The following is a 25,893-nucleotide window of genomic DNA, read 5'->3' on the forward strand; positions in this document are numbered from 1 at the left end:
TCAATCCCCTGATGTGACAGGGAACCATATAATGTCTATCACCTATAATCATTCCCCTGGTGTGACATAGAACCACTAAATGTGTATCACCTATAATCATTCCCCCGATGTGATATGGAACCGTGTAATCTGTATCACTTCTAATCATTCCCCAGATGTGACATGGAGCTGTGTAATGTGTAGCCCCTATAATCATTCCCCTGACGTGACATGGAACCAATGTGTATTACCTATAATCAGTCCCCTGATGTGACATGGAACCAATAAATGTCTATCACCTATAATCATTCCTCTGGTGTGACATAGTACCATATAATGTGTATCACCTATAATCATTCCCCTGATGTGACATGGAAACACTAAATCTCTATCACCTATAATCATCCCCCTGCTGTGACATGGAACCATATAAAGCGTATCACCTATAACCATTCACCTGAAGTGACATGGAACCACTAAATATGTATCACCTATAATCAGTCCCCGGATGGTACATGGAACCACTAAATGTGTATCACCTATAATCATTCCCTTGATGTCACATGGAACCATCTAATGCGTATCACCTATAATCAGTCCCCTGATGGGACATGGAACCACTAAATATCTATCACCTATAATCATTCCCCTGACGTGACATGGAACCAATGTGTATCACCTATAATCAGTCCCCTGATGGGACATGGAACCACTAAATGTGTATCACCTATAATCAATCCCCTGATGTGACATGGAACCATATAATGCGTATCACCTATATTCATCCCCCTGATGTGACATAGAACCAGTAAATGTGTATCACCTATAATCATTCCCCCGATGTGACATGGAACCGTGTAATGTGTATCACTTCTAATCATTCCCCAGATGTGACATGGAGCTGTGTAATGTGTAGCCCCTATAATCATTCCCCTGACGTGACATGGAACCAATATGTATTACCTATAATCAGTCCCCTGATGTGACATGGAACCAATAAATGTCTATCACCTATAATCATTCCCCTGGTGTGACATAGTACCATATAATGTGTATCACCTATAATCATTCCCCTGATGTGACATGGAACCACTAAATGTCTATCACCTATAATCATCCCCCTGCTGTGACATGGAACCATATAAAGCGTATCACCTATAACCATTCACCTGAAGTGACATGGAACCACTAAATATGTATCACCTATAATCAGTCCCCGGATGGTACATGGAACCACTAAATGTGTATCACCTATAATCATTCCCTTGATGTGACATGGAACCATCTAATGAGTATCACCTATAATCAGTCCCCTGATGGGACATGGAACCACTAAATATCTATCACCTATAATCATTCCCCTGACGTGACATGGAACCAATGTGTATTACCTATAATCAGTCCCCTGATGGGACATGGAACCACTAAATGTGTATCACCTATAATCAATCCCCTGATGTGACATGGAACCATATAATGCGTATCACCTATAATCAATCCTCTGATGTGACATGGAACCATATAATGCATATCACCTATAATCATCCCCCTGATGTGACATAGAACCAGTAAATGTGTATCACCTATAATAATTCCCCCGATGTGACATGGAACCGTGTAATGTGTATCACTTCTAATTATTCCCCAGATGTGACATGGAGCTGTGTAATGTGTAGCCCCTATAATCATTCCCCTGACGTGACATGGAACCAATGTGTATTACCAATAATCAGTCCCCTGATGTGACATGGAACCAATAAATGTCTTAATCATTCCCATGGTGTGACATGGTGCCATATAATGTGTATCACCTCTAATCATTCCCCTGATGTGACATGGAACCTCTAAATGTGTATCCCCTATAACCATTCCCCTGATGTGACATGTAACCATTTAATGTGTATCACCTACGATCATTACACTGATTTGACATGTAACAATTTAATGTGTATACCCTATAATCATCCCCCTGATGTGACATAGAACCACTAAATATGTATCACCTATAAGCATCTCCCTGATGTGACATGGAACCGTGTAATGTGTATCACCTATGATCATTCCCCTGATGTGACATGGAACCGTGTAATGTGGATCACCTATAACATTCCCCTGACGTGACATGGAACCTCTAAATGTGTATCACCTATAACCATTTCCCTGATGTGACATGTAGCCATTTAATGTGTATCCCGAATAATCAGTCCCCTGATGTGACATGGAACCACTAAATGTCTATCACCTATAATCATTCCCCTGATGTGACATGGAACCATATAAGGTGTATCACCTATAATCATTTCCCAAATGTGACATGGAACCATATAATGTGTATCACCTATAATCATTCCCCTGATGTGACATGGTACCATATAATGTGATTCACCTATAATCATGCCCCTGATGTGACATGGAACCATATAAAGCGTATCACCTATAATCATTCCCCTGATGGGTCATGGAACCACTAAATATCTATCACCTATAATCATTCCCCTGACGTGACATGGAACCACTAAATGTGTATTACCTATAATCAGTCCCCTGATGGGACATGGAACCACTAAATGTGTATCACCTATAATCATTCCCCTGATGTAACATGGAACCATATAATGCATATCACCTATAATCAGTCCCCTGATGGGACATGGAACCACTAAATATCTATCTCCTATAATCATTCCTCTGACGTGACATGGAACCACTAAATGTGCATCACCTATAATCAGTCCCCTGATGGGACATGGAACCACTAAATGTTTATCACCTATAATCATTCCCCTGATGTGACATGGAACCATATAATGCATATCACCTATAAGCATCCACCTGATGTGACATGGAACCACAAAATATGTATCACCTATAATCATTCCCCCGATGTGATATGCAACCGTGTAATGTTTATCACTTATAATCATACCCTGATGTGACATGGAACCAGTAAATGTGTATCACCTATAATCATTCCCCAGATGTGACATGGAGCTGTGTAAAGTGTAGCCCCTATAATCATTCCCCTGATGTGACATTGAACCTCTAAATGTTTATCACCTATAACCATTACCCTGATGTGACATGAAACCATTTAATGTGTATCACCTATAATCATTCCCCAGATGTGACATGGAGCTGTGTAATGTGTATCACCTATAATCCTTCCCCTGATGTGACATGGAACTGTGTAATGTGTATCACCTATAACATTCCCCTGACGTGACATGGAACCTCTAAATGTGTATCACCTATAACCATTCCCCTGATGTGACATGTAACCATTTAATGTGTATCCCGTATAATCATTCCCCTTATGTGACATTGCACATCTAAATGTGTATCACCTATAACCATTCCCCTGATGTGACATGGTACCATATAATGTGTATCACATATAATCATTCCCCTGATGTGACATGGAACCACTAAATGTCTATCACCTATAATCATTCCCCTGACGTGACATGGAACCATTTAATGTGTATCACCTATGATCATTCCCCTGATGTGACATGGAGCTGTGTAATGTGTATCACCTATAACCATTCCCCTGATGTGACATGGAACCGTGTAATGTTTATCACCTATAACATTCCCCTGACGTGACATGTAACCATTTAATGTGTAGCCCCTATAATCATTCCCCTGACATGACATGGAACCAATGTGTATTACCTATAATCAGTCCCCTGATGTGACATGGAACCAATAAATGTCTATCACCTATAATCATTCCCCTGGTGTGACATAGTACCATATAATTTGTATCACCTATAATCATTCCCCTGATGTGACATGGAACCACTAAATGTCTATCACCTATAATCATCCCCCTACTGTGACATGGAACCATATAAAGCGTATCACCTATAACCATTCACCTGAAGTGACATGGAACCACTTAATATGTATCACCTATAATCAGTCCCCGAATGGTACATGGAACCACTAAATGTGTATCACCTATAATCATTCCCTTGATGTGACATGGAACCATCTAATGTGTATCACCTATAATCAGTCCCCTGATGGGACATGGAACCACTACATATCTATCACCTATAATCATTCCCCTGACGTGACATGGAACCAATGTGTATCACCTATAATCAGTCCCCTGATGGGACATGGAACCACTAAATGTGTATCACCTATAACCATTCCCCTGATGTGACATGGAACCTCTAAATGTCTATCACCTATAACCATTCCCCTGATGTGACATGGAACCATTTAATGTCTATCACCTGTAATAATTCCCTTGATGTGACATGGAACCTCTAAATGTGTATCACCTATAATCATTCCCTTGATGTGACATGGAACCATTTAATGTCTATCACCTATAACCATTCCCCTGATGTGACATGGAACCATTTAATGCCTATCACCTGTAATCATTCCCCTGATGTTACATGGAACCTCTAAATGTGTATCACCTATAACCATTCCCCTGATGTGACATGGAACCATTTAATGTCTATCACCTGTAATAATTCCCTTGATGTGACATGGAACCTCTAAATGTGTATCACCTATAATCATTCCCTTGATGTGACATGGAACCATTTAATGTCTATCACCTATAACCATTCCCCTGATGTGACATGGAACCATTTAATGTCTATCACCTATAACCATTCCCCTGATGTGACATGGAACCATTTAATGTCTATCACCTGTAATAATTCCCTTGATGTGACATGGAACCTCTAAATGTGTATCACCTATAATCATTCCCTTGATGTGACATGGAACCATTTAATGTCTATCACCTATAACCATTCCCCTGATGTAACATGGAACCATTTAATGTCTATCACCTATAACCATTCCCCTGATGTGACATGGAACCATTTAATGTCTATCACCTATAACCATTCCCCTGATGTGACATGGAACCATTTAATGTCTATCACCTGTAATCATTCCCCTGATGTGACATGGAACCTCTAAATGTGTATCACCTATAATCATTCCCCTGATGTGACGTTGAACTGTTTAATGTGTATCACCTATTATAATTCCCCCGATGTGACATGGAACCATTTAATGTGTATCACCTATCATCATTCCCCTGATGTGACATGGAACAATTTAATGGACTATAGAAGTGTCAGTGTCGAGCCACAGGCCAGTGTCTAGCCACCTTGGAACATTGTAAGGCCAGTGTCTACCCACCTTGGACTTTCATAGTGTCAGTGTCTAGCCAACTTGGTTTATCATACGGTCAGTGTCTAGCCACCTTGGACTATGGTATGGTCAGTGTCAAGCCACCTTACACTACTGTATGGCCAGTGTCTAGCCACCTTGGACTACCGTACGGTCAGTGTCTAGCCACCGGTCAGTGTCTAGCCACCTTCGACTATCGTATGGTCAGTGTCTAGCCACTGGTCAGTGTCGAGCCACTCTGGACTATCGTACAGTTAGTGTCTAGCCACCTTGGACTACCGTACGGTTAGTGTCTAGCCAACTTGGACTATCGTACGGCCAGTGTTTAGCCACCTTGGACTACCGTACGGTCAGAGTCTAGCTACCGGTCAGTGTCTAGCCACCTTGGACTATCGTATGGACAGTGTCTAGTCAACCTGGACTATTCTATGGTCAGTGTTTAGCCACTGGTCAATGTCTAGACACCTTGGACTATCGTAGGGTCAGTGTCTAGCCACCTTGGACTATTGTGCAGTCAGTGTCTAGCCACCTTGGACTACCGTACGGTCAGTGTCTAGCCACCTTGGACTATTGTGCAGTCAGTGTCTAGCCACCTTGGACTATCGTACAGTTAGTGTCTAGCCAGCTTGGACTATCGTACGTTCAGTGTCTAATCACCTTGGACTATCGTACGGTCAGTGTCTAATCACCTTGGACTATCGTACGGTCAGTGTCTAGCCACCAGTCATTGTCTAGCAATCTTGGACTATTGTATGGTCAGTGTCTAGCCACCTTGCACTACCATACGCTCAGTGTCTAGCCACCGTGGACTATTGTATGGCCAGTGTCTAGCCACCTTGGACTACCATACGCTCAGTGTCTAGCCACCGTGGACTATTGTATGGTCAGTGTCTAGCCACCAGTCAGTGTCTAGCCACCTTGGACTACCGTACGGTCAGTGTCTAGCCACCTTGGACTATTGTACGGCCAGTGTCTAGCCACCGGTCAGTGTCTAGCCACCTTGGACTATCGTAAGGTTAGTGTCTAGCCACCGGTCAGTGTCTAGCCACTTTGAACTATCGTACGGCCAGTGTCTAGCCACCGGTCAGTGTCTGTCCACCTTGGACTATCGTAGGGTCAGTGTCTAGCCACCGGTCAGTGTCTAGCCCCCTTGAACTATCGTACGGCCAGTGTCTAGCCACCGGTCAGTGTCTAGCCACCTTGGACTATCGTAAGGTTAGTGTCTAGCCACCGGTCAGTGTCTAGCCACTTTGAACTATCGTACGGCCAGTGTCTAGCCACCGGTCAGTGTCTAGCCACCTTGGGCTACCGTACGGCCAGTGTCTAGCCATCGGTCAGTGTCTAGCCACCTCGGCTAGCCACACTTACACAGGGACGCGACCTGCTCCACTAATGCTCGCTTTTGCTGAATAAACAGCCGACGGGACAATAGTCTCGGCAGGGTCAAGAGGTCATCACGAATGCTGTGTGCCTTCCTGCAGCACAAAGGCAGCCAGGCCCTCTGGCAGGACGGTCCACCCCAAAGGGAAGCGCCGGCCCGCCACATATCCGGGGTTTACAGGCCATCACAAAAAAGGCCAAGGTGCGCCTGCATTCCCAAATCACTGCTTAATATCAAGAGGCGCTTGCGAGAAGGAACCCAGGCTGTGCCAACCCGCCCCCCTTTATAAGGGAACAGGCTCCTGGAACCTGCGTCTCCTGGGTGGCGCTGCCAAGAACCTCTTCAACACCTACAGGTCAGCTGCTTCATCTGGTCAAACAGTATATATAAAGAAAACAGCGTTCCCACTGGAAGACAGCGCTCCCACTGGAAGACAGCATTTGCACTGGAAGACTACCATCCCCACTGGAAGACTACAATCCCCACTGGATGACTACCATCCCCACTGGAAGACAGAATTCCCACTGGAACACAGTGTTACCACTGGAAGCCTAGTGTCCCACTGGAAGACAGCGATCCCACTGGAAAATTAACATTCCTACTGGAAGACAGCATTCCCACTGGAAGACAGTATTCCCACTGGAAGACAGAATTCCCACTGGAAGACTACCACTCCCACTGGAAGACAGTGTTACCACTGGAAGACTAGCGTTCCCGGTGAAATACAGCGTTCCCACTGGAAGGCAGCGCTTCCACTGGAAGATAGCATTCCCACTGGAAGACAGCATTCCCACTGGAAGACAGCATTCCCACTGGAAGTCTAGCATTCCCACTGGAAGTCTAGCATTCCCACTGGAAGCCTAGTGTCCCACTGGAAGACAGCGTTCCACTGAAAGACAGCATTCCCACTGGAAGACAGCGTTCCCACTGGAAGTCTAACATTCCCACTGGAAGTCTAGCATTCCCACTGGAAGACAGCATTCCCACTGGAAGACAGCATTCCCACTGGAAGACAGGGCTCCCACTGCAAGGGCAGCGTTACCACTGGAAGACTAGCGTTCCCACTGAAAGACAGCCTTCCCACTGGAAGACAGCGCTCCCACTGCAAGGGCAGAGTTACCACTGGAAGACTAGCGTTCCCACTGAAAGACAGCATTCCCACTGGAAGACAGCGCTCCCACTGGAAGACAGCGCTCCCAGTGGAAGACAGCGTTCCCACTGGAAGACAGCGCTCCCACTGGAAGACAGCGTTCCCACTGGAAGACAGCACTTCCACTGGAAGACTAGCGTTCCCACTGGAAGACTAGCGTTCCCACTGGAAGACTAGCGTTTCCCACTGGAAGACAGTGCTCCCACTGCAAGGACAGCGTTACCACTGCAAGGACAGCGTTACCATTGCAAGGACAGCGTTCCACTGGAAGACTGCGTTCCCACTGGAAGACTAGCAACATTTGTGATGTCATCTTTGATGTCCTGGGTGTTAGTCTTAGCAGTGCATGGTGGTGGCATGAGTTATGGTTGCTTAGCTTACCATAACTGGTGAATTTCTGAGGTTTTCCGTTTTTACTTTCACAATAACATCCCTTTAGCAACTTTGTTTCATTGAATTTCATAGGTTTTTATTAGTGCAACTTAACCATAACGTCTCTTTAACAACGTTTTTTCATTGATTTTATATGTAAAATTCCAAGACCTACAGCTATTAGAACGGAAACTGTTTTCCAGGGAAAACTTACACCGAAGCCAGACTACCCTTATTAACAGTCAAAATGATGTCACAGATGGACAAGGAAACTGCCAGAAGGGAACAAGCTGCTTCCCTATTTTGCGAGAAGCAAGCAACCACCAGCGTGGGAAAGCCGAAAGGACCACAGGCTGAGGCATTGCCTAATGTAGAAGTGAAACTGTTAAGAGAATTGGTGAGACTGCAGCGCCGGGAAATTTCCAAATGGCGCGAGGAGTTCTCATTGCAAAACTACATTGATGTTGGGCGGGTCCCTAGAGGTGTGCGCATCCTCACCACACCTACATTTGATGAACAGGCCCGGAATGGGGAGAGGCAAGCGGTCTATGTTCTGTACGTTTCCTGAAGCTCCTTATCAAGTATGCTGGCATAGACAGCAAGAAGTTGAAAATACAGGAAGTGGAAGATCAGTTAAAATCTATTGATCCCAGTGAAGAGGGTAAAGCCATAAGAAACAGCATGGAAAAAGGACACAAAACATTTGAGGATGACATCAAGTTGCGTAAACAACGCAAATTTATACGCAACAAGAATGACTAGGAAAAGGGAAGGGTATTTATCTTCCTTGAGACTCAAGTTACCCACTGGTCCACAACTACCAATGACGGAACTTCCAGCCGCTTGCTCATCTTCAGAAGCAGACACTACAGAAAGTGAAAGTGAGCAACCTGCACGTAAACTGAATTTTTTAGAAGAGATGCAGTTGCTAGGGATGGACATGTGAAACAGCAACAAAAAACCCAGAGGCAGAGGCTGTGGAAAAACGACGGGACAAAGAGGAGGAAAGAAACAAGGAGGGCAATAGGTTCAGATTCCGGAGACAAGGACAAGACGGCACGGAAGACCCGCTCTGGAACCAAAACATTGTAGAGACCAATATGGAGCAAAGAGACGTCCATTATTAACCTCTCTTCGTATCCTCTTTCCGATGACCACCTGAAAGTATTAAAACTTGGTCTCAACTTTTGCCTTACAAACCACTACAATTATGCTGAAACTCGCATAGACTTTGACAAATATATGCGCAAAGTCAGGCTAAAAAAGTTTTTTTACCATGAATCCGTCCAAGCAACCTGTTCAAGAAACATCAGAGGGGTATACTCCTGTTACCATTGAGGACATGGCTACATTTGGTAATCTCATAAACCTGCGATCAGACTGTGTTGAAACTGATGATATTAGTGATCTAGACTGGAATTCCATGAATATACATACAGATTGGCCAGGCACCAGTCAACTCAGGTGCAAATCTAGATTCAATCCCATGTTTAATCCGGGAGGACACATAGAAGCATTCCAGGACTTAGTGATTAACGACCTGAAACAAATCAGGAAGACCAAAGGGAGTTTTCATGGTAATCTTACCCGTCAAGAACAGAATGTTTTAAAACATCTCAGCACTTTACCAGATTGCATCATTAAGCCTTCAGACAAAGGGACGAACATTGTTGTGATGAATCGCGCGGACTACATCAAGGAGGCGGCAACACAACTCAATGATCATTCATGCTATGCTAAATTGGAAGAAGATCCCACCGCAGGTATGAATATGAAACCTTTTGACTTGCTTAATACATACAAAGACAAAGGATTACTTGAGGATGATATGTGCAAGTATTTACACCCGAAGTTCCCTGTTATGCCCACCATCTACTTTCTGCCCAAAGTGCACAAGAGTATGAGGAAACCCCCGGGACCCTCTCATTGTGACACTTTTTGGGGCATTATATGAGAACACCTCCAAGTTTGTAGATGAGACTTTGGTGTTCTTTGTGACTACACTTCCATTTTACCTGAGAGAAACCAAATACTTTTTGAACAAAATTGATGGCATTACTTGGGAACCCATATACTTGCTCACCACCCTAGATGTGGTATCCTTGTACACCTTCATCAAGAACAATAATGGCCTGCGGGCGTGTGAACATTTTCTACACACAAGGTCTATGAACTTTTTATCACACAGTCAAATGATATTAGACATGATCCATCTTTGTCTGACTAACTACTGCTTCTTGTTTAACAGAGAATTTTATGTACAGCTCCAGGGCACAGCCATGGGGACCACATTTGCCCCTTCCTACGCCAATTTGTTCATGGGTTGGTGGTAAAAGTTTGTTGTTTGGAGCACAGAGAACAATTGTGACACTGCCAAAATAATACTCTGGTTGCGGTATATAGATGATTTATTCATTATTTGGGATGGAACAATCTCAGAGTGGCTGGATTTCGTCAAGAAAAATAATTCCAATGAATTAAATCTCCAGTTTACAGAGAGCATAACAAGACTGCTATCGTGTATCTAGATATTCTTGTTAAGGTGGCTCAGGATGAACTTGTCACAGAACTATACAGGAAACCAACAAGCTTGAATGTACCGCTACACGCCAAAAGCAATCATCCCAACTCCCTCTAATGGAATATACCATATGGCGAATTTATTCGCATCAGAAGAAACTGCTCCGAGTTGGAGACATTCGATGCACGATGTGCATGCATGGCCCTGATATTCAAACAGCGTGGATACCCAAAAAGAATACTTGAACGAGCTTATCATAAAGCTAGGGACCAAGGACGCTCCTCACTTTTAATAACTAAAGTTTTGACATCACCAGAAATGTGTAATAGTGAGACTCGACTCATTCTCACTTATGGCAGGACTTGGCATCATATACGGCAGATCATGCGGAAACATTGGCATGTTTTACATTTGGACAAACATTTGGGGGCGATCCTAGGAGACAGAATGAATATTACATTCCGACGTTCTATCTCCCTCAAAGATAATTTAGTCTCCAGTTTCATGAGCTCACCCACCGTATCCACTGGCCTAACTTGGCTCAACACATCAACTGCAGGCTTTTTCAAGTGCAGGAAATGCAAGGCCTGTCAGCACGCCAAAGACGTCTCCCACTATGAACATCCCATCTTGGTGAAAAACATTCCCATAAGATCACAAATCACTTGTGACACGGAGTACGTGGTTTACTTGCTCGTCTGTCCCTGTGACAAGTGGTATTTTGGGAGCACCATAGGAACACTTAAGCTATGTATGCTCCAGCATATTCGGGCCATTAAGAATGTGGATCCAACATACCCTATGGCTGTGCATTTTAAGGAAGTACACAATGGGAAGCTGGATGGCTTTACATTTTTTGGCATTCACACAATAGCCAAACACCCAAGGGGTGGGAACAGAGATTTGGCACATAGTCAATTGGAAACTAAATGCATCCTGGATTTAGAAACGAAAAAACCAAGAGGTCACAATTTAGATGAAGAACTCTATACATTTTTAGGAACTTAACAATGATGGATTGATCTATCAAGGAGATTGTTTTAGTCATATAGATGGACTTCACCTCTCAGAGACGCTTTGTTTTCATGCCTTTTCGCAACCATCTTTTGGTTGTACCTAGTCAACTTGGTTTAAAATATTGCCTAATGCTTCATCTTACATATTAACTCGGTCAGAAGTTTTTGACATGATATTCCATTTTTGTATTGTCTATTAGAGTATACAACTGGTTTTCTCTCCTTCCTTCTTTTCTTTATTGCTTTTTCATGGCTCTGTCTCCAACAGTCTTGGTTCATATAGGTTTTTTTCAGGTCTGTGGGTCTGCTTGAGCTTGCTTAATTTTGTCACGGGTTACTCTATGATTCATATTTTTGGTTGGTTTGTAGAGATTATCTTACATGGACATTATTGTCATACCTGTGACATTTCATAGGATACTATTTAGTATAGCTTTTTAGAATTTTGATATATTGTTTTCTATTGGATTTTATCTTCTAACTTTGTTCCCTTAGAAGTGCATACAGGCCATTAACACATTGGGCCATTTTCATCAGTCACTCTCCCTTTTAATTATCACTCTTTTGGATTCCTTAACATTGGCAGGCTCCTTTCTACATTTATTAGATCTTAACGCTACATCACAGTGCTGTTCATTTTTAACAAACTGCTATATACAGATACTATACTTATTTAAGGACTGAATACGAGGCCCTACACTGCGGGGACTATACATTTATGTAAGATTCTAGTAGTCTAGAAACCAAATTATGACTACATTATTTTACATTTTAGTCTAGGCAGTGCTCGCTCCTGAGGTAGCATCATACACACATAGTTATTACTTTTTTGCTGGTTTGCATATGTCAGAATGTTTACAAGAAATGTTTACAGGCACTAAGCACTTTATCGTTTTGTAAATATCTAACTGGGAGGAATATATATCCCAGTGAAATGCTGCTTTGCATATTTGCACCAGTCAAACTGTTTACCATGCTAATTTGTACTTGCACTAAGCACTTATTTACTGATGTTTGCCTTAGTCCTTGGACAGTTTTATATTAGTGTGGCCAGTAATTTTTGTTATATACATTTATAATAAGGCCATTGAAATGTGTGCTTTTTACTTGTATTTGCAGTAATAATGGGCAACACATCACAGCGTTCTCTTCATTGCACACATAATCGGTAACAATCAGTGCCATACCACTCCATTCGCAACTATGTTGTGCATGGTTGGCTATTGTAAGTTAAATTAAAGGTGGTAACTGATTGTGGCAAATGTTGTGCACTACGCACAAATATTTTCTGGCATGAATCCGCTACATGCATTTTTTGCATTTTTCCAAAGTGTTCGAGAAAATGTAAACTGTTCAAATATTAAGCAATGTGATTTTAACTTTTGTGTACTAGTTTGTGTGATGCTGGAAATGCATCGGAGGGACAGGGCCTCCGTATCCTTGTCCTTTACTGCTTTTTATCGTGTGTTCAGTCGTGTTTTCCGCGCATGAGTTCATGTGGGACTCCTGGCGGTGCAGCTCTCTCTTTTGGTTTGGTGAACAGACCCATGGGATACCCTTATGGCACCCATGGGTAGGGGTGCAACCCTGTGCCCATAGTGTATATTTTTGGGCACCGGTGTGTGACCCACAGAGCAGGGTACGGGCTGGTAGCAGCTCTGTGCTGAAATGACTGGTGCCCTGAGCGTCCTCCATTTTGGGATGCCCAGGCCCTGTCATTGGAATCAGTATATTCCTGATGGAGACAAAATGGCCCCCATGGCCTCTTGCCTTCCGTCACCTGTTACCTTGATCTTCCTGAAGTCCCGGGAAGGCCTGCCTCTGTCCCTTCCCCCTGACTGGCTGTTGGGTGGAAGTTCCATATATGGTAGTGTGGGGAAGTGCCGACCAGACTGGCTGGAGCCTTCTGAACGATCGTATGTTGTGGGTACGCCTATCGGTGGATCTGGGTGACATAGGTGTCATAGAGTGTGTGACAAATACGCATTCTATGTTGTGGGTGTCTAGTATCTGGTGGTTGACACAATGCCTGAGACAGCCCTGCCCGAAACCTGTATGAATGCAGTATGGAATATTGAATGGCTCGGTACTTGTCCCAATACACATAACTTGATGTGAGTGTCTGGAGAGAAGTGAATGGCCTGAATGCACTGTGTGCCTGATTGGCTGCCTGCCTGCCTCAATGCCCTTACTCGTGATTGGATGCTTGAGTGTGACCCAGCGGAATGAATGGGAGATCAACAGTATATCTGGGGACCTCTCACTGCTAGGAATCATGTTTAGAAGCTGAAGTCCACTACAACGAGTAACTGGAGTAACTGAAGCTTGATCTTGAAGTCCTGCTGGACAAGAAGAATTTCTGTTGCTCTCCTTCGCAATCTGAAAGCTGCTGTGCCTTAAGGACTGACCCAGTAAGGACCTGGTAAGGCACCCTCTTCCTGAACTACGAGGGACCATCGTGCACAGCTGATCTTTGCCTAAGCTCCCTGGTAGACAGACCTTCGACAGGCTGCAGACCCGATACGGGGGCTGCTGCAGAACTCCAAGGAGAAGCGCCCAATCTGTTGTCCGCCACTGTCGCCGACCGCCGTCGCCGACTGGAGCCGCCGTGCTCCCATTTTGCCTAAGAACTTCATTGATCCAAGGATGCTCTCATCCGCATCGTCGCCACTGTATCCTGCTGGAGAAGGCCTGACCGTCGACGCGCCGAGGAGCATCCACCGGTGGGTTTCCCGCCACCCAAAGACCACAGAGACGCTGATGACTCAACGCCCTTGCTGGGCCACAGTTCTTCAAACTCTTTGCGGTCCAGAACTGTCAACACCGAGGTGCCCCACACGCCTCTTCCTTGCAGGACGTTTACGCTTCCCCGTCAACGAGCACCGCTAGGAATGAAGCGGCCACTTCACCGTCGTAGCTCGACCTGTTCTCCGTCGGACGTTCGATGACCCGTGACTCCTGCTTGAAAATGAGGACACTCAAGAAGGGCTGTCGATTCCCCGACGAGGAACGCTACATTGCCAGGTACTTTGGGGTTGCAGAACTATTGGAGAGTCTAGTGTGAACAATATATGGACTGGACTTGTATCTTTCTTCTACAGGTTGCCCAGGTGGGGGGCTCTACACACAGAACTGAGTCTAGGTAGAGGGAGCAGTATTCTGCCAATTCGTCAACCATCTTGCTTTCCTTCCTCTCTCTACTGCTGGTTTCCTCTTTATTTGATCTGTGTGTCATTCTGACCGTATGCACTTTAATGAGATCTGATAACGTTAGTGGTACCACTTTAGAACTGTATGTATTTACCATTGTTGATTTCTGAGTACAAAGTGATAGTGTACGTGACCTTGAATATTAATTATATAAAGACTGTGTTTTAACCAATACAGTGTGTGGACATTCCTTTGTGGGTGCTTGGTGACTACACTGTACTTAAGAACCATCCTTCATAACCTCCTGAGAAGCTAGGCCTTGATTGCTCGACTACGTTTACCAATAATAGAGAATCTTGGCAGGGGTCCTCTCTGCCTCTCCTCTACCCTATAGAGAGCGGAAGTACAGACCCCCCCTCCGGTCTTACAGCTTGCAGTAATCATGCCACTAATTGCATGTGCAAAGATGTCTGCCTTGCAGGAATTTAAGAAGCATTAAGCTTTAAACAGAGACACTCTATCCGCATCTAAGGAGATAGAGACTGATGAGCCTTCTTAAAGTCACCTTTACTATGTTTGCACTTTTAACGTGACCAAGTGGTGTGTTACCGCGAAACGCGTTGTTTTTGCAGTTTTCCTTGCCTTGCTAACTTATATATTATTAAAGGATTGTCAGTCTGGGCGAGCTTTGGTGTTTCTGTCTTTGTGTAGAGAGTCATCCTGGCTTTCTCTGCTGTTCCAAGGAGTGCATTCCGCCCCCGTCCTTCACATGATGATGATGATGCCATGCCGCCCTTGTCTTTCCCATGATGATGATGCCATGCCGTTCCCGTCCTTTCCATGATGATGATGATGCCATGCCACCCCATCCTTCCCATGATGATGATGAGGCGAAGCCGCCCCGTCCTTCCCATGATGATGATGCCATGCCACCCCTTTCCTTCCCATGAGGATGATGCCATGCCACCTCATCCTTCCCATAAAGATGATGCCATGCCGTTCCCGTCCTTTCCATGATGATGATGCCATGCCACCCTGTCCTTCCCATGATGATGATGCCATGCCATTCGCATCCTTCCCATGATGATGATGCCATGCCGCCCCTGTCCTTCCCATGATGATGATCCCATGCTGCCCCCGTCCTTCCCATGAGGACGATGCAATGATGCCCCATCCTTCCCATGATGATGATGCTGTGCTGCCCCTGTCCTTCCCATGCGGATGATGCCATGCCGCCTCATCCTTCCCATAAAGATGATGCCATGCCGTTCCCGTCCTTTCCATGATGATGATGCCATGCCACCCCATCCTTCCCATGATGATGATGAGGCCAAGCCGCCTCGTCCTTCCCCTGATGGTGATGCCATGCCACCCCTTTCCTTCCCATGATGATGATGCCATGCCGCTTCATGCTTCCCATAAATATGATGCCATGCCGTTCCCGTCCTTTCCATGATGATGATGCCATGCCACCCTGTCCTTCCCATGATGATGATGCCATGCTGCCCCCGTCCTTCCCATGAGGACGATGCAATGCTGCCCCATCCTTCCCATGATGATGATGCTGTGCCGCCCCTGTCCTTCCCATGATGATGCCATGCTGCCCCTGTCCTTCCCATGAGGACGATGGAATGCTGCCCCATCCTTCCCATTGTTTGTTTGTTTGTTTGTTTGTTTTATTCACTTATAATGCGCACCAAACCCGAAGGTAGCCGGGCGCAGCAGTACAGAAAAATGCGAAGCTTAGGTTGCAGGGTGGGGTCATGGGATACATACACTGTATAAATACAAAATACAAATTATAGAATGCAAAATATCACAGGAAGGCAGCAGTTGCGGTTTACATGCCGAATGGATACAAAATATGATAAGATAATCTATGTACAAGAGAGTGGGACCATAAAGATCATGATGAAATGTATGTTCTAGGGTAGGGTGAAGGATAAGTGGGCGCCAATAGGCTATTCATTAGCAGTCCTTAGCAGATTGATGTAGTTAGTTCTGAATCTAGGGAAGGGCTGTGCCTCGCGTAGAGGATTAGGCAATGAATTCCATAATTGAGCTGCTTGCACCGGGAAGCTACTACCCCCCGCCTTAGATAACCTGAATCTAGGAATGATGAGGCTGTTGGCATTTGCAGTTCTGGCAGGGCGCGAGTGATTTCTTTTTGTGAGTTTATTGCAGAGATAGCTTGGTGCTGCATTGTTCAAGGCTTTGTGAACCAGGGATGCTACTTTGAGGTGGATTTTGTTTTGGGAGGATAACCAGTTGTTTTGACGCCTGATGTTTGAAATATGTGATCTTTTGGGTACACCAAGGGCGGCTCGTAGGGCATTGTTTTGAAGAATTTGAAGTCGGTGGGTAATGGATTTGTTTGCTCCGATGTAGAGGGCATTACAATAATCAAGCCTCGAAAGGATTAATGCTCTCGCTAGGATAAGGCAGTTGTTATCGGAGAGAAAATGCTTGCCTGCTCTAATGAGCTTGCATGTGTAGGCGGTGGCAGATGCCAATGACTTCACCTGCTTATCAAAAGAGAGGGTGGCATCCAGATAGAAGCCAAGTGTCTTCACATCTTTGGAAACCTTGATAATGTTCCCGTCAATTTCAAATGAGGTATAATCCTGACTAAGTTTCTTCATGTTAGAATGTGTCCCTAGGATGAGCAACTCTGTTTTGTCATCATTCAGGCATAGACCGTGGGTTGCCATCCATGCCTGGACGATGATATACACCCTGTTCACCAAGGCCAAATCCTTGTTGTAGTCCCCGGAAAGTGGGAGGAGAATCTGGGTATCATCTGCATAGTTGGTGTAGGTGATACCAAGATGGTCCAGATCATCAAAAAGGGGCTTAGTGAATATGTTGTAGAGAGTCGGGGAGACGCATGAGCCCTGAGGGACTCCACATCGGATGGGGATTGGGTCCGCCGCTGCCGAAGGGGAGAACACCCTCATGGTCCTATCACTGAGGAAGGATTCAATCCAAGATATGGCCTCCTTGGAAAAATGTGCGGCAGAGTCTAAATGGCTGCAAAGTACTCCATGGTCTACAAGGTCGAATGCCGCCGAGAGGTCCAGCAACAAGAGGAGAGCCATTTTACCTTTATCTCTTATTTCATCTATTTGTGCCTTTAGGTCGATCAGGGCAGTCTCTGTACCATGTTGTGGACGGAATCCTGATTGGCGCTCTCCTAAGAGTTTATGTTGTTCCAGGAAACTTTGGATTTGATTGTAGGCGATCTTATCCAGGATTTTGAGCAGGAAGGGGACAGTTGTAATGGGGCGGTAGTTTGTGGGTATAAGAGGGTCTAGCGTTTGCTTTTTAAGCAATGGTAGTACCCAAGATTGTTTTAAATTGGTGGGTACCGTGCCGGACGTGAATGAAGAGTTGACAAGTTTGGCAATAAACGGGGAAAGATCTCTAGCTGCGTCTTTTATAAGCTGGGCAGGGCAAGAATCACCCTGGCAGTTAGACGGCTTAAGAGAGAGGATGACTTTCTCCACCTCGAGAATCGATGTTTTGGAAAACATGAACCGTGTGACTGTGTCCTGGGTCTTTGGGGTAGGGTCTGTAGTGAGGTTGTTAGGCTTGGAATGATGAGTAAGGGAGGCTTTCTTTTTGGTTATTTTCGTTTGGAGTAGAGAGATTTTATTGGATAAGGCTAGCTGAATGTTGGAGCACCAAGTTTTGTCTTTGGTGCATGTATCCGGGATGGGGATGGGTGACTCTAGTTCTTTGAGGATGGTGAATAGTTCCCTCATGCTTGAATTGGCATTGGAGATCCGCTTATTAAAGGAGTTCTGTTTGGCCAGATGGATTTCTTTTTTATATTGGGAGGAGATTTCTGTTAGTTTCATTTTATGGTCTACTGAAGGGGTGAGCCTCCATGCTGTTTCGCAGCTCCTCATAAGTAGTCGCAAATCCTTTAGTTTGGGGGTAAACCATTTATTTAGGTGAGATTTGGGTTTACTTTTTCTGAGTTTCAAGGGTGCGATGTTATCAAGGGTAGTTAGCATGATTTTGTTGTACACGTTGACTAGTGTTTCTGGGTCTAGATGATCTGCTAGTCCGTTAAGTGTAGGTAGAATGGCCGGGATCACTTTATCTCTGGTGATGCTCTTTTTGTTTCTTGTTGGGCAAGGCGGGGCCATGATGGAGGCTGGTGGAGGTGGTCTGGAGGTAGATAGTTCAAATGACAGGAAGAAATGGTCTGTCCAAGGTTGAGGGATAATAGCTTTGATATTGGCAGTGCAATTATAGTCTACTAGCCAATCAAGGATTCTTCCCTTATTATGTGTAGGTTCAAGAGTTTTTTGCGTCATGCCCAGATTAGAGAGGGCATTGGCAATGATGGTGGCATTTTTATCTGAAGGGTCATTGAAGCCCAGATTGAAGTCCCCTAGGACAAGTAGTTGTGAAGAGGTTTTGAGGTTGTTGGAGAGTGAATTATGGAGATCCTCCTCGAAGGTCCCTAAGGGACCAGGAGGTCTGTAGATGAGGTGGATCGTCAAAGTTTGGGAGCTAGCTAGTGGAAGTTTGATAGTAAGTGATTCACATGAGTCAGTTGCTATTGTAGGTGAGGTTCTCATATCTAAGCTAGTCTTTGCGATGATGGCAATGCCACCGCCGCGCGTGTTGGTTCTATCTTGCCTGAATATCGTGAAGTCTTCTGGGATGGCTAAGGAGAGTAGGGGTCCTGCTGCGTTGTGCAGCCAGGATTTGGTGATGGCGATGAAGTCCAGATTGTCGAGCACTATCAGATCACAGATATCTGTGGCATGTGCTATCAGGGATCTTGCATTTATTAGTCCTCCTTTGAGTAGGTGGTTTGACGGATGAGGTGGTACAGTTTTGGTCTGGGTAGTGGGAGGAAGTCTCCTGTTTTTTCGGGGGACGTTGGTGTTGGGCTTCTGGGTATTGGATCTTTTGTTGTTGGGAGGTAGGGTTCTAGTCAGAGGCTCATAAAGTTTCGAGAGTCTAGCTCTGAGCCTAGAGTTTCGACAGAGTAGACTACATGGGTTGCTGGGAAACTCGGATAGGGGATTCAGATCCGGGTGTTCCATACTGGTGTCAGTAGAGAGGGTGGTCATGGTGGAATTTAGAGGTCTTGTGAGCATAGTGGGGGGGCTACTGTCCTCTCTATGGTGGAAGATAATTGCAGATAGGTACAATAGCAGGCTGCAAAGTGTGATACTCATGATGTGGAACTGGATACACCGGGCACGGTGGGCATAGATCAGCTTAGGCAATGGCTAAGTTGCACAAGGCACAGTGGGCATAGATTAGCATAGGCAATGGCTAAGTTGCACAAGGCACAGTGGGCATAGATTAGCATAGGCAATGGCTAAGTTGCACAGGGCACAGTGGGCAAAGATTAGCATAGGCAATGACGAAATTGACTAAATTGCACAAGGCACAGTGGGCAAAGATTAGCATAGGCAATGACGAAATTGACTAAATTGCACAAGGAACAGTGGGCAGAGATTAGCATAAGCTTGCAGGTGACCAAAGTCAAGATGTCAAATTAATGGTTCCCCTTTAAGAGATGTAGGGTATAAAGCCCCTGGGCTTACCATGGTAGTATGGGCCCGTCAGGCAACGAGCAAAGGTCCTTGCAGCATTTAGTGAGCAGGCTACGCCTCCCGTGCGCCGAACAGGGCGCAAAACAGGGCCTTTGTATGGCCTTCGTGTGGGCCGGCGTATTCGCCTGCCGGCGGAAGCAGAGGGCTTAGTAATGCCCAGATCGAGGCTCAGCCTCGCTTTGAGGCCGATGATGCTGTGCTGCCCCTGTCCTTCCCATGTGGATGATGCCATGCTGCCCCTGTCCTTCCCATGAGGATGATGCCATGCCGCCCCATCCTTGCCATGATGATGCCATGCAACCCCCGTCATTCCCGAGTGAATCTCTGATCACTCTCCTCTACTATAATTCTCCTCCTGTTAAGATCACCTCCTCCCATGCCCCCTACCCATCCCAGCTCCTCTGCTGGCTCTGCACCCTTGCTCCCTACCCCACTGGGTGTGCCCCCTATGTACATTGCTCTGTTGCGGCTGGAAGTGGGAGACTCAACAGAGGTTTCTAAAGCCCTCTCTGCACCCCACTTAGATCTACTTAGATCTACTTAGATCTGCCCAGAGACATGAGCTGGAAACAAGATGACCTCACCGGAAGTAACGTAGCTTCACTTCTCGTCTGGACATGAGGATTAGGAGGGGCCAGTCACTGTTTATGAGGTGGGAGGAAGTAGGAAGGATTTTAATATTCAATAGTAATCTAGCTTTTGATGCTCTCTCCTGGGTGGTGGAAGAGTAAGATGACTTCTGATACTGTCTCATAGATGGAAGAGAATACTATGGCTTTTGATACTCTCTCCAGAGCAGGTGAGAGTAGGATGGCTTATGATACTGTCTCCTGGGTGGGGAGAGTAGGCTTTTGATACTCTCTCCAGAGCAGGAGAGATTAGGATGGCCTATGATGTCTCCTGGGTGGGGAGACTACTATGGCTTTTGAAACCCTCTTCAGAGCAGGAGAGATTAGGATGGCCTATGATGTCTCGGGTTGGGGAGATTACAATGGCTTTTGATACTCTCTCCAGAGCAGGTGAGAGTAGGATGGCTTATGATACTGTCTGCTGGGTGGGGAGAGTACTATGGCTTTTGATACTCTCCCCAGAGCAGGAGAGATTTGGATGGCCTATGATGTCTCGGGTTGGGGAGATTACAATGGCTTTTGATACTCTCCCCAGAGCAGGAGAGATTAGGATGGCCTATGATGCCTCTTGGGTTGGGGAGACTACTATGGCTTTCGCTACTCTGTCCAGAGCAGGTGACAGTAGGATGGCTTATGATACTGTCTCCTGGGTGGGGAGAGTACTATGGCTTTAGATACTCTCTCCAGAGCAGGAGAGATTAGGATGGCCTATGATGTCTCGGGTTGGGGAGATTACTATGGCTTTTGATACTCTCTCCAGAGCAGGAGAGATTAGGATGGCCTATGTCGTCTCCTGGGTTGGGGAGACTACTATGGCTTTTGATACTCTCTCCAGAGCAGGAGAGATTAGGATGGCCTATGATGTCTCGGGTTGGGGAGATTACTATGGCTTTTGATACTCTCTCCAGAGCAGGAGAGATTAGGATGGCCTATGTCGTCTCCTGAGTTGGGGAGACTACTATGGCTTTTGATACTCTCTCCAGAGCAGGAGAGATTAGGATGGCCTATGATGTCTCTTGGGTTGGGGAGACTACTATGGCTTTCGATACTCTGTCCAGAGCAGGTGACAGTAGGATGGCTTATGATACTGTCTCCTGGGTGGGGAGAGTACTATGGCTTTTGATACTCTCTCCAGAGCAGGAGAGATTAGGATGGCCTATGATGTCTCGGGTTGGGGAGATTACAATGGCTTTTGATACTCTCCCCAGAGCAGGAGAGATTAGGATGGCCTATGATGTCTCTTGGGTTGGGGAGACTACTATGGCTTTCGCTACTCTGTCCAGAGCAGGTGACAGTAGGATGGCTTATGATACTGTCTCCTGGGTGGGGAGAGTACTATGGCTTTTGATACTCTCTCCAGAGCAGGAGAGATTAGGATGGCCTATGATGTCTCGGGTTGGGGAGATTACTATGGCTTTTGATACTCTCTCCAGAGCAGGAGAGATTAGGATGGCCTATGATGTCTCGGGTTGGGGAGATTACAATGGCTTTTGATACTCTCCCCAGAGCAGGAGAGATTAGGATGGCCTATGATGTCTCTTGGGTTGGGGAGACTACTATGGCTTTCGCTACTCTGTCCAGAGCAGGTGACAGTAGGATGGCTTATGATACTGTCTCCTGGGTGGGGAGAGTACTATGGCTTTTGATACTCTCTCCAGAGCAGGAGAGATTAGGATGGCCTATGATGTCTCGGGTTGGGGAGATTACTATGGCTTTTGATACTCTCTCCAGAGCAGGAGAGATTAGGATGGCCTATGATGTCTCGGGTTGGGGAGATTACTATGGCTTTCGATACTCTGTCCAGAGCAGGTGACAGTAGGATGGCTTATGATACTATCTCCAGGGTCGGGGAGAGTACTGAGGCTTTTAATACTATCTCCAGAGCGGGTATGATACTGGGTGGGGAAAGTACTATGGCTTTTGATACCGTCTCCACAGCAGGTGAGTAGGATGGCTTATGATACTGTCTCCTGGGTGGGGAGAGTACTATGGCTTTTGATACTCTCTTCAGAGCAGGAGAGATTAGGATGGCCTATGATACTATCTCCAGGGTTAGGGAGAGTACTGTGGCTTTTAATACTATCTTCAGAGCAGTTTATGATACTGGGTGGGGAAAGTACTATGGCTTTTGATACTGTCTCCACGGTTGGAAACAGAAGTATAACTTTAAATTCTGTCTCATCTGATGGGGGGAGAGTAGAAATCTTCCAAATACTCACCCATGGATGGAGGAGAGTAGGAAGGTCTTGATACTGGTTCCACAGTGAAGAGTGGCTTTAATTTCTTTATCCTGTGATACTTTAGGAATTTTTCCAGATTGCTGTACTTGGTTTGGAGCATTGAATAGCTCCCAATGCTCTTTCTTGGGTGGATGAAGTCAAAAGGGTCCCCACTACTCTTTGTTGTTCACGCGCAGTGGGAGGGCAGTTAGTAATCTCTAATAGGCGAAGAGCATAAGATGACTCCCACTTCTCTATTTTGGGCAGGAGGCATGATGACGTTTACTAGAGTGTGGGGGAGTAGGATGGTTCCCACTACTCTCTCCTGAGTGTGGGGGAGTAGGATGGTTCCCACTACTCTCTCCTGAGTGCGGGGTAGTAGGATGGTTCCCACTACTCTCTCCTGAGTGTGGGGGAGTAGGATGGTTCCCACTACTCTCTCCTGAGTGCGGGGGAGTAGGATGGTTCCCACTATTCTCTCCTGAGTGTGGGGGAGTAGGATGGTTCCTACTACTCTCTCCTGAGTTTGGTGGAGTAGGATGGTTCCCACTACTCTCTCTCAAGTGTGGGAGAGTAGGATGGTTCTCACTACACTCTCCTGAGTTTGGGGGAGTAGGGTGGTTCCCACTACTCTCTCTCGAGTGTGGGAGAGAAGGATGGTTCTCACCGCTCTCTCTGAGGCGAGGGGGTAGGATGGTTCCCACTGCTCTCTCTGGGTTGGAGGGAATAGGATGGTTCCCACTATTCTCTCCTGAGTGTGGGGGAGTAGGATGGTTCCCACTACCCTCTCCTGAGTGCGGGGTAGTAGGATGGTTCCCACTAATCTCTCCTGAGTTTGGGGGAGTAGGATGGTTCTCACTACTCTCTCTCGAGTGTGGGAGAGTAGGATGGTTCTCACCGCTCTCTCTGAGGCGAGGGGGTAGGATGGTTCCCACTGCTCTCTCTGGGTTGGAGGGAATAGGATGGTTCCCACTATTCTCTCCTGAGTGTGGGGGAGTAGGATGGTTCCCACTACTCTCTCTAGGGTGAGTAGGATCACTTTAATGTCTCTCTCAAGTGCAGTGGAAGTACCAGTTGGGTTCAGTACTCTCTTGCGTATTGAGGCAGTTTGATGCTGTCCCCTACTCTCTCTTGGGTTGTGGCAGAGTGGGGTAGTCTAGAGGTATCTCTCTTGTCTGAGGAGGGGCTCTAGGATGGGTTGTATCACGCACCTGCCATGGGAGAGTCCCACAGCTTTTGATACTCTCCCCTGTGCAGGGGAAATCACAGTGACTTCAACTACTCCCTCGTTGATCTGACAGTTAAAGTCCATCCTCCAGTCTCTAGTGGATGGTAGCAGAGAGGGATTGCCATAAGGTCTCCCTCTCACCCGAGAAGGGCTATAGAATGACTTGAATCACCCGCACCTGCCTGGGGGAATAGGGTGGCTTTTATTTATTTCTCTGCCAGACCTGGGGAGTGTAGACTGGCTTCAACTGCTCTCTTTCTGTAGTTGTGTGAGTGTAAAGTGGCTTATTCTGCAATCTGCAGGATGGCGGTGAGCAGGATGGGTTCCACTGCTCCCCCTTCCTCGAGACCCAGCACAGGCCCCTTAACTTTTAACCCTCCTGTATCTTATGTTTGCGACTGTCCTGGCTTCCTATTTTCATGAACAACTTAAGGCTTTCCATCTTTTCAACCTTTACCGTTCTGCGCACTTGCACGACCTTGAATGTACTAGGCTTAACACGTGTGTCTGTCCTGTCCTCCCTCTGTCTCCCCTCCCTAGCTTGGTTGGGCCTGAAATACTCATGCATAGACGCATTAGATGACCAATCACCCATCAATCTGAAATGTCACCAGGCTTAGTACGGGAATTTATTGTTCTGTATGTCCTTTTCCCTCTCCCCATCCCGTTTCCCCCCACTCTTTGTCATGCACTTACATTAGTAGATATTCCTCTGGCCTAGTGAGCTAGTGAATCCTCAAGACCTAAGAATGATGACTGTGTTCCCTTGTTCCCCTCCCACCTTGAAGCTCTTTGAAGCACTACACTTGTGTACAAGGGCTTTACAAATAAACAATTACAATTACCTCTTGAGTTGGTAAGGGCTGGCACCCTCCTTCTTGGATTGGGGAAGGATGGCCCTTAGCACTGGGATTGGCAAGGGTTAGGTCCGTACCTTTGGTTGCCTCTTGGATTGGGATGGGCTAGCGCCATAATTCTTGTATTGGGGAGGTATGGCCCCTGCCACTTGGATTGGTGAGGGATGGCCGCCTACCTCTTGGATTGGTGAGCGATGTCCAATGATGTCTTGCATTTATGAGGGATGGCCGCCTACCTCTTGGATTGGTGCGCGATGTCCAATGATGTCTTGCATTTATGAGGGATGGCCCCCTACCTCTTGGATTGGTGAGGGATGGCCTCTTACCTCTTGGTTTGGGAAAGGCCGGCACCCGAGTTCTTAGATTGGGGAGAAATAGGCACCCCACTTCTTTGATTGGCAAGGGCTGGCTCTCTACTTCTTGGATTGGCGAGGGATAGCCTCTTACTCCCTGGATTGGGAAGGTATGTCGCCCTACTTCTTGGATTGGTGAAGGATGGGCCCCTCCATCTTGGATTGAACTCTTACCTCTTGAACTGCTTCAGGAAGATGCTGATGTTCATGCAGCGCTTGGGATCCAGTAGCGCCACCTGTGGGAGAACCAAAGGCGAGACAGGTGAGATATTAAAGGTACT

General features: G+C 46.1%; 1 protein-coding gene across 1 annotated transcript in view; it reads right to left on the reverse strand.

Annotated features, from left to right (window-relative positions):
* The window catches only part of LOC138480683 (FH2 domain-containing protein 1-like), a 285,834-nt gene that overhangs the window by 93,574 nt on the left and 166,367 nt on the right, over positions 1–25,893 (reverse strand). Inside the window, exon 3 of the mRNA XM_069612360.1 lies at positions 25,787–25,848. Within this exon, the coding sequence (XP_069468461.1) occupies positions 25,787–25,848 (62 nt within the window). The remainder of the gene's footprint in view (positions 1–25,786; positions 25,849–25,893) is intronic.

This window comes from Ambystoma mexicanum, chromosome 5p (genome assembly GCF_040938575.1).
Source record: "Ambystoma mexicanum isolate Mex_15411 chromosome 5p, UKY_AmexF1_1, whole genome shotgun sequence".
NCBI classification, from domain to species: domain Eukaryota; kingdom Metazoa; phylum Chordata; class Amphibia; order Caudata; family Ambystomatidae; genus Ambystoma; species Ambystoma mexicanum.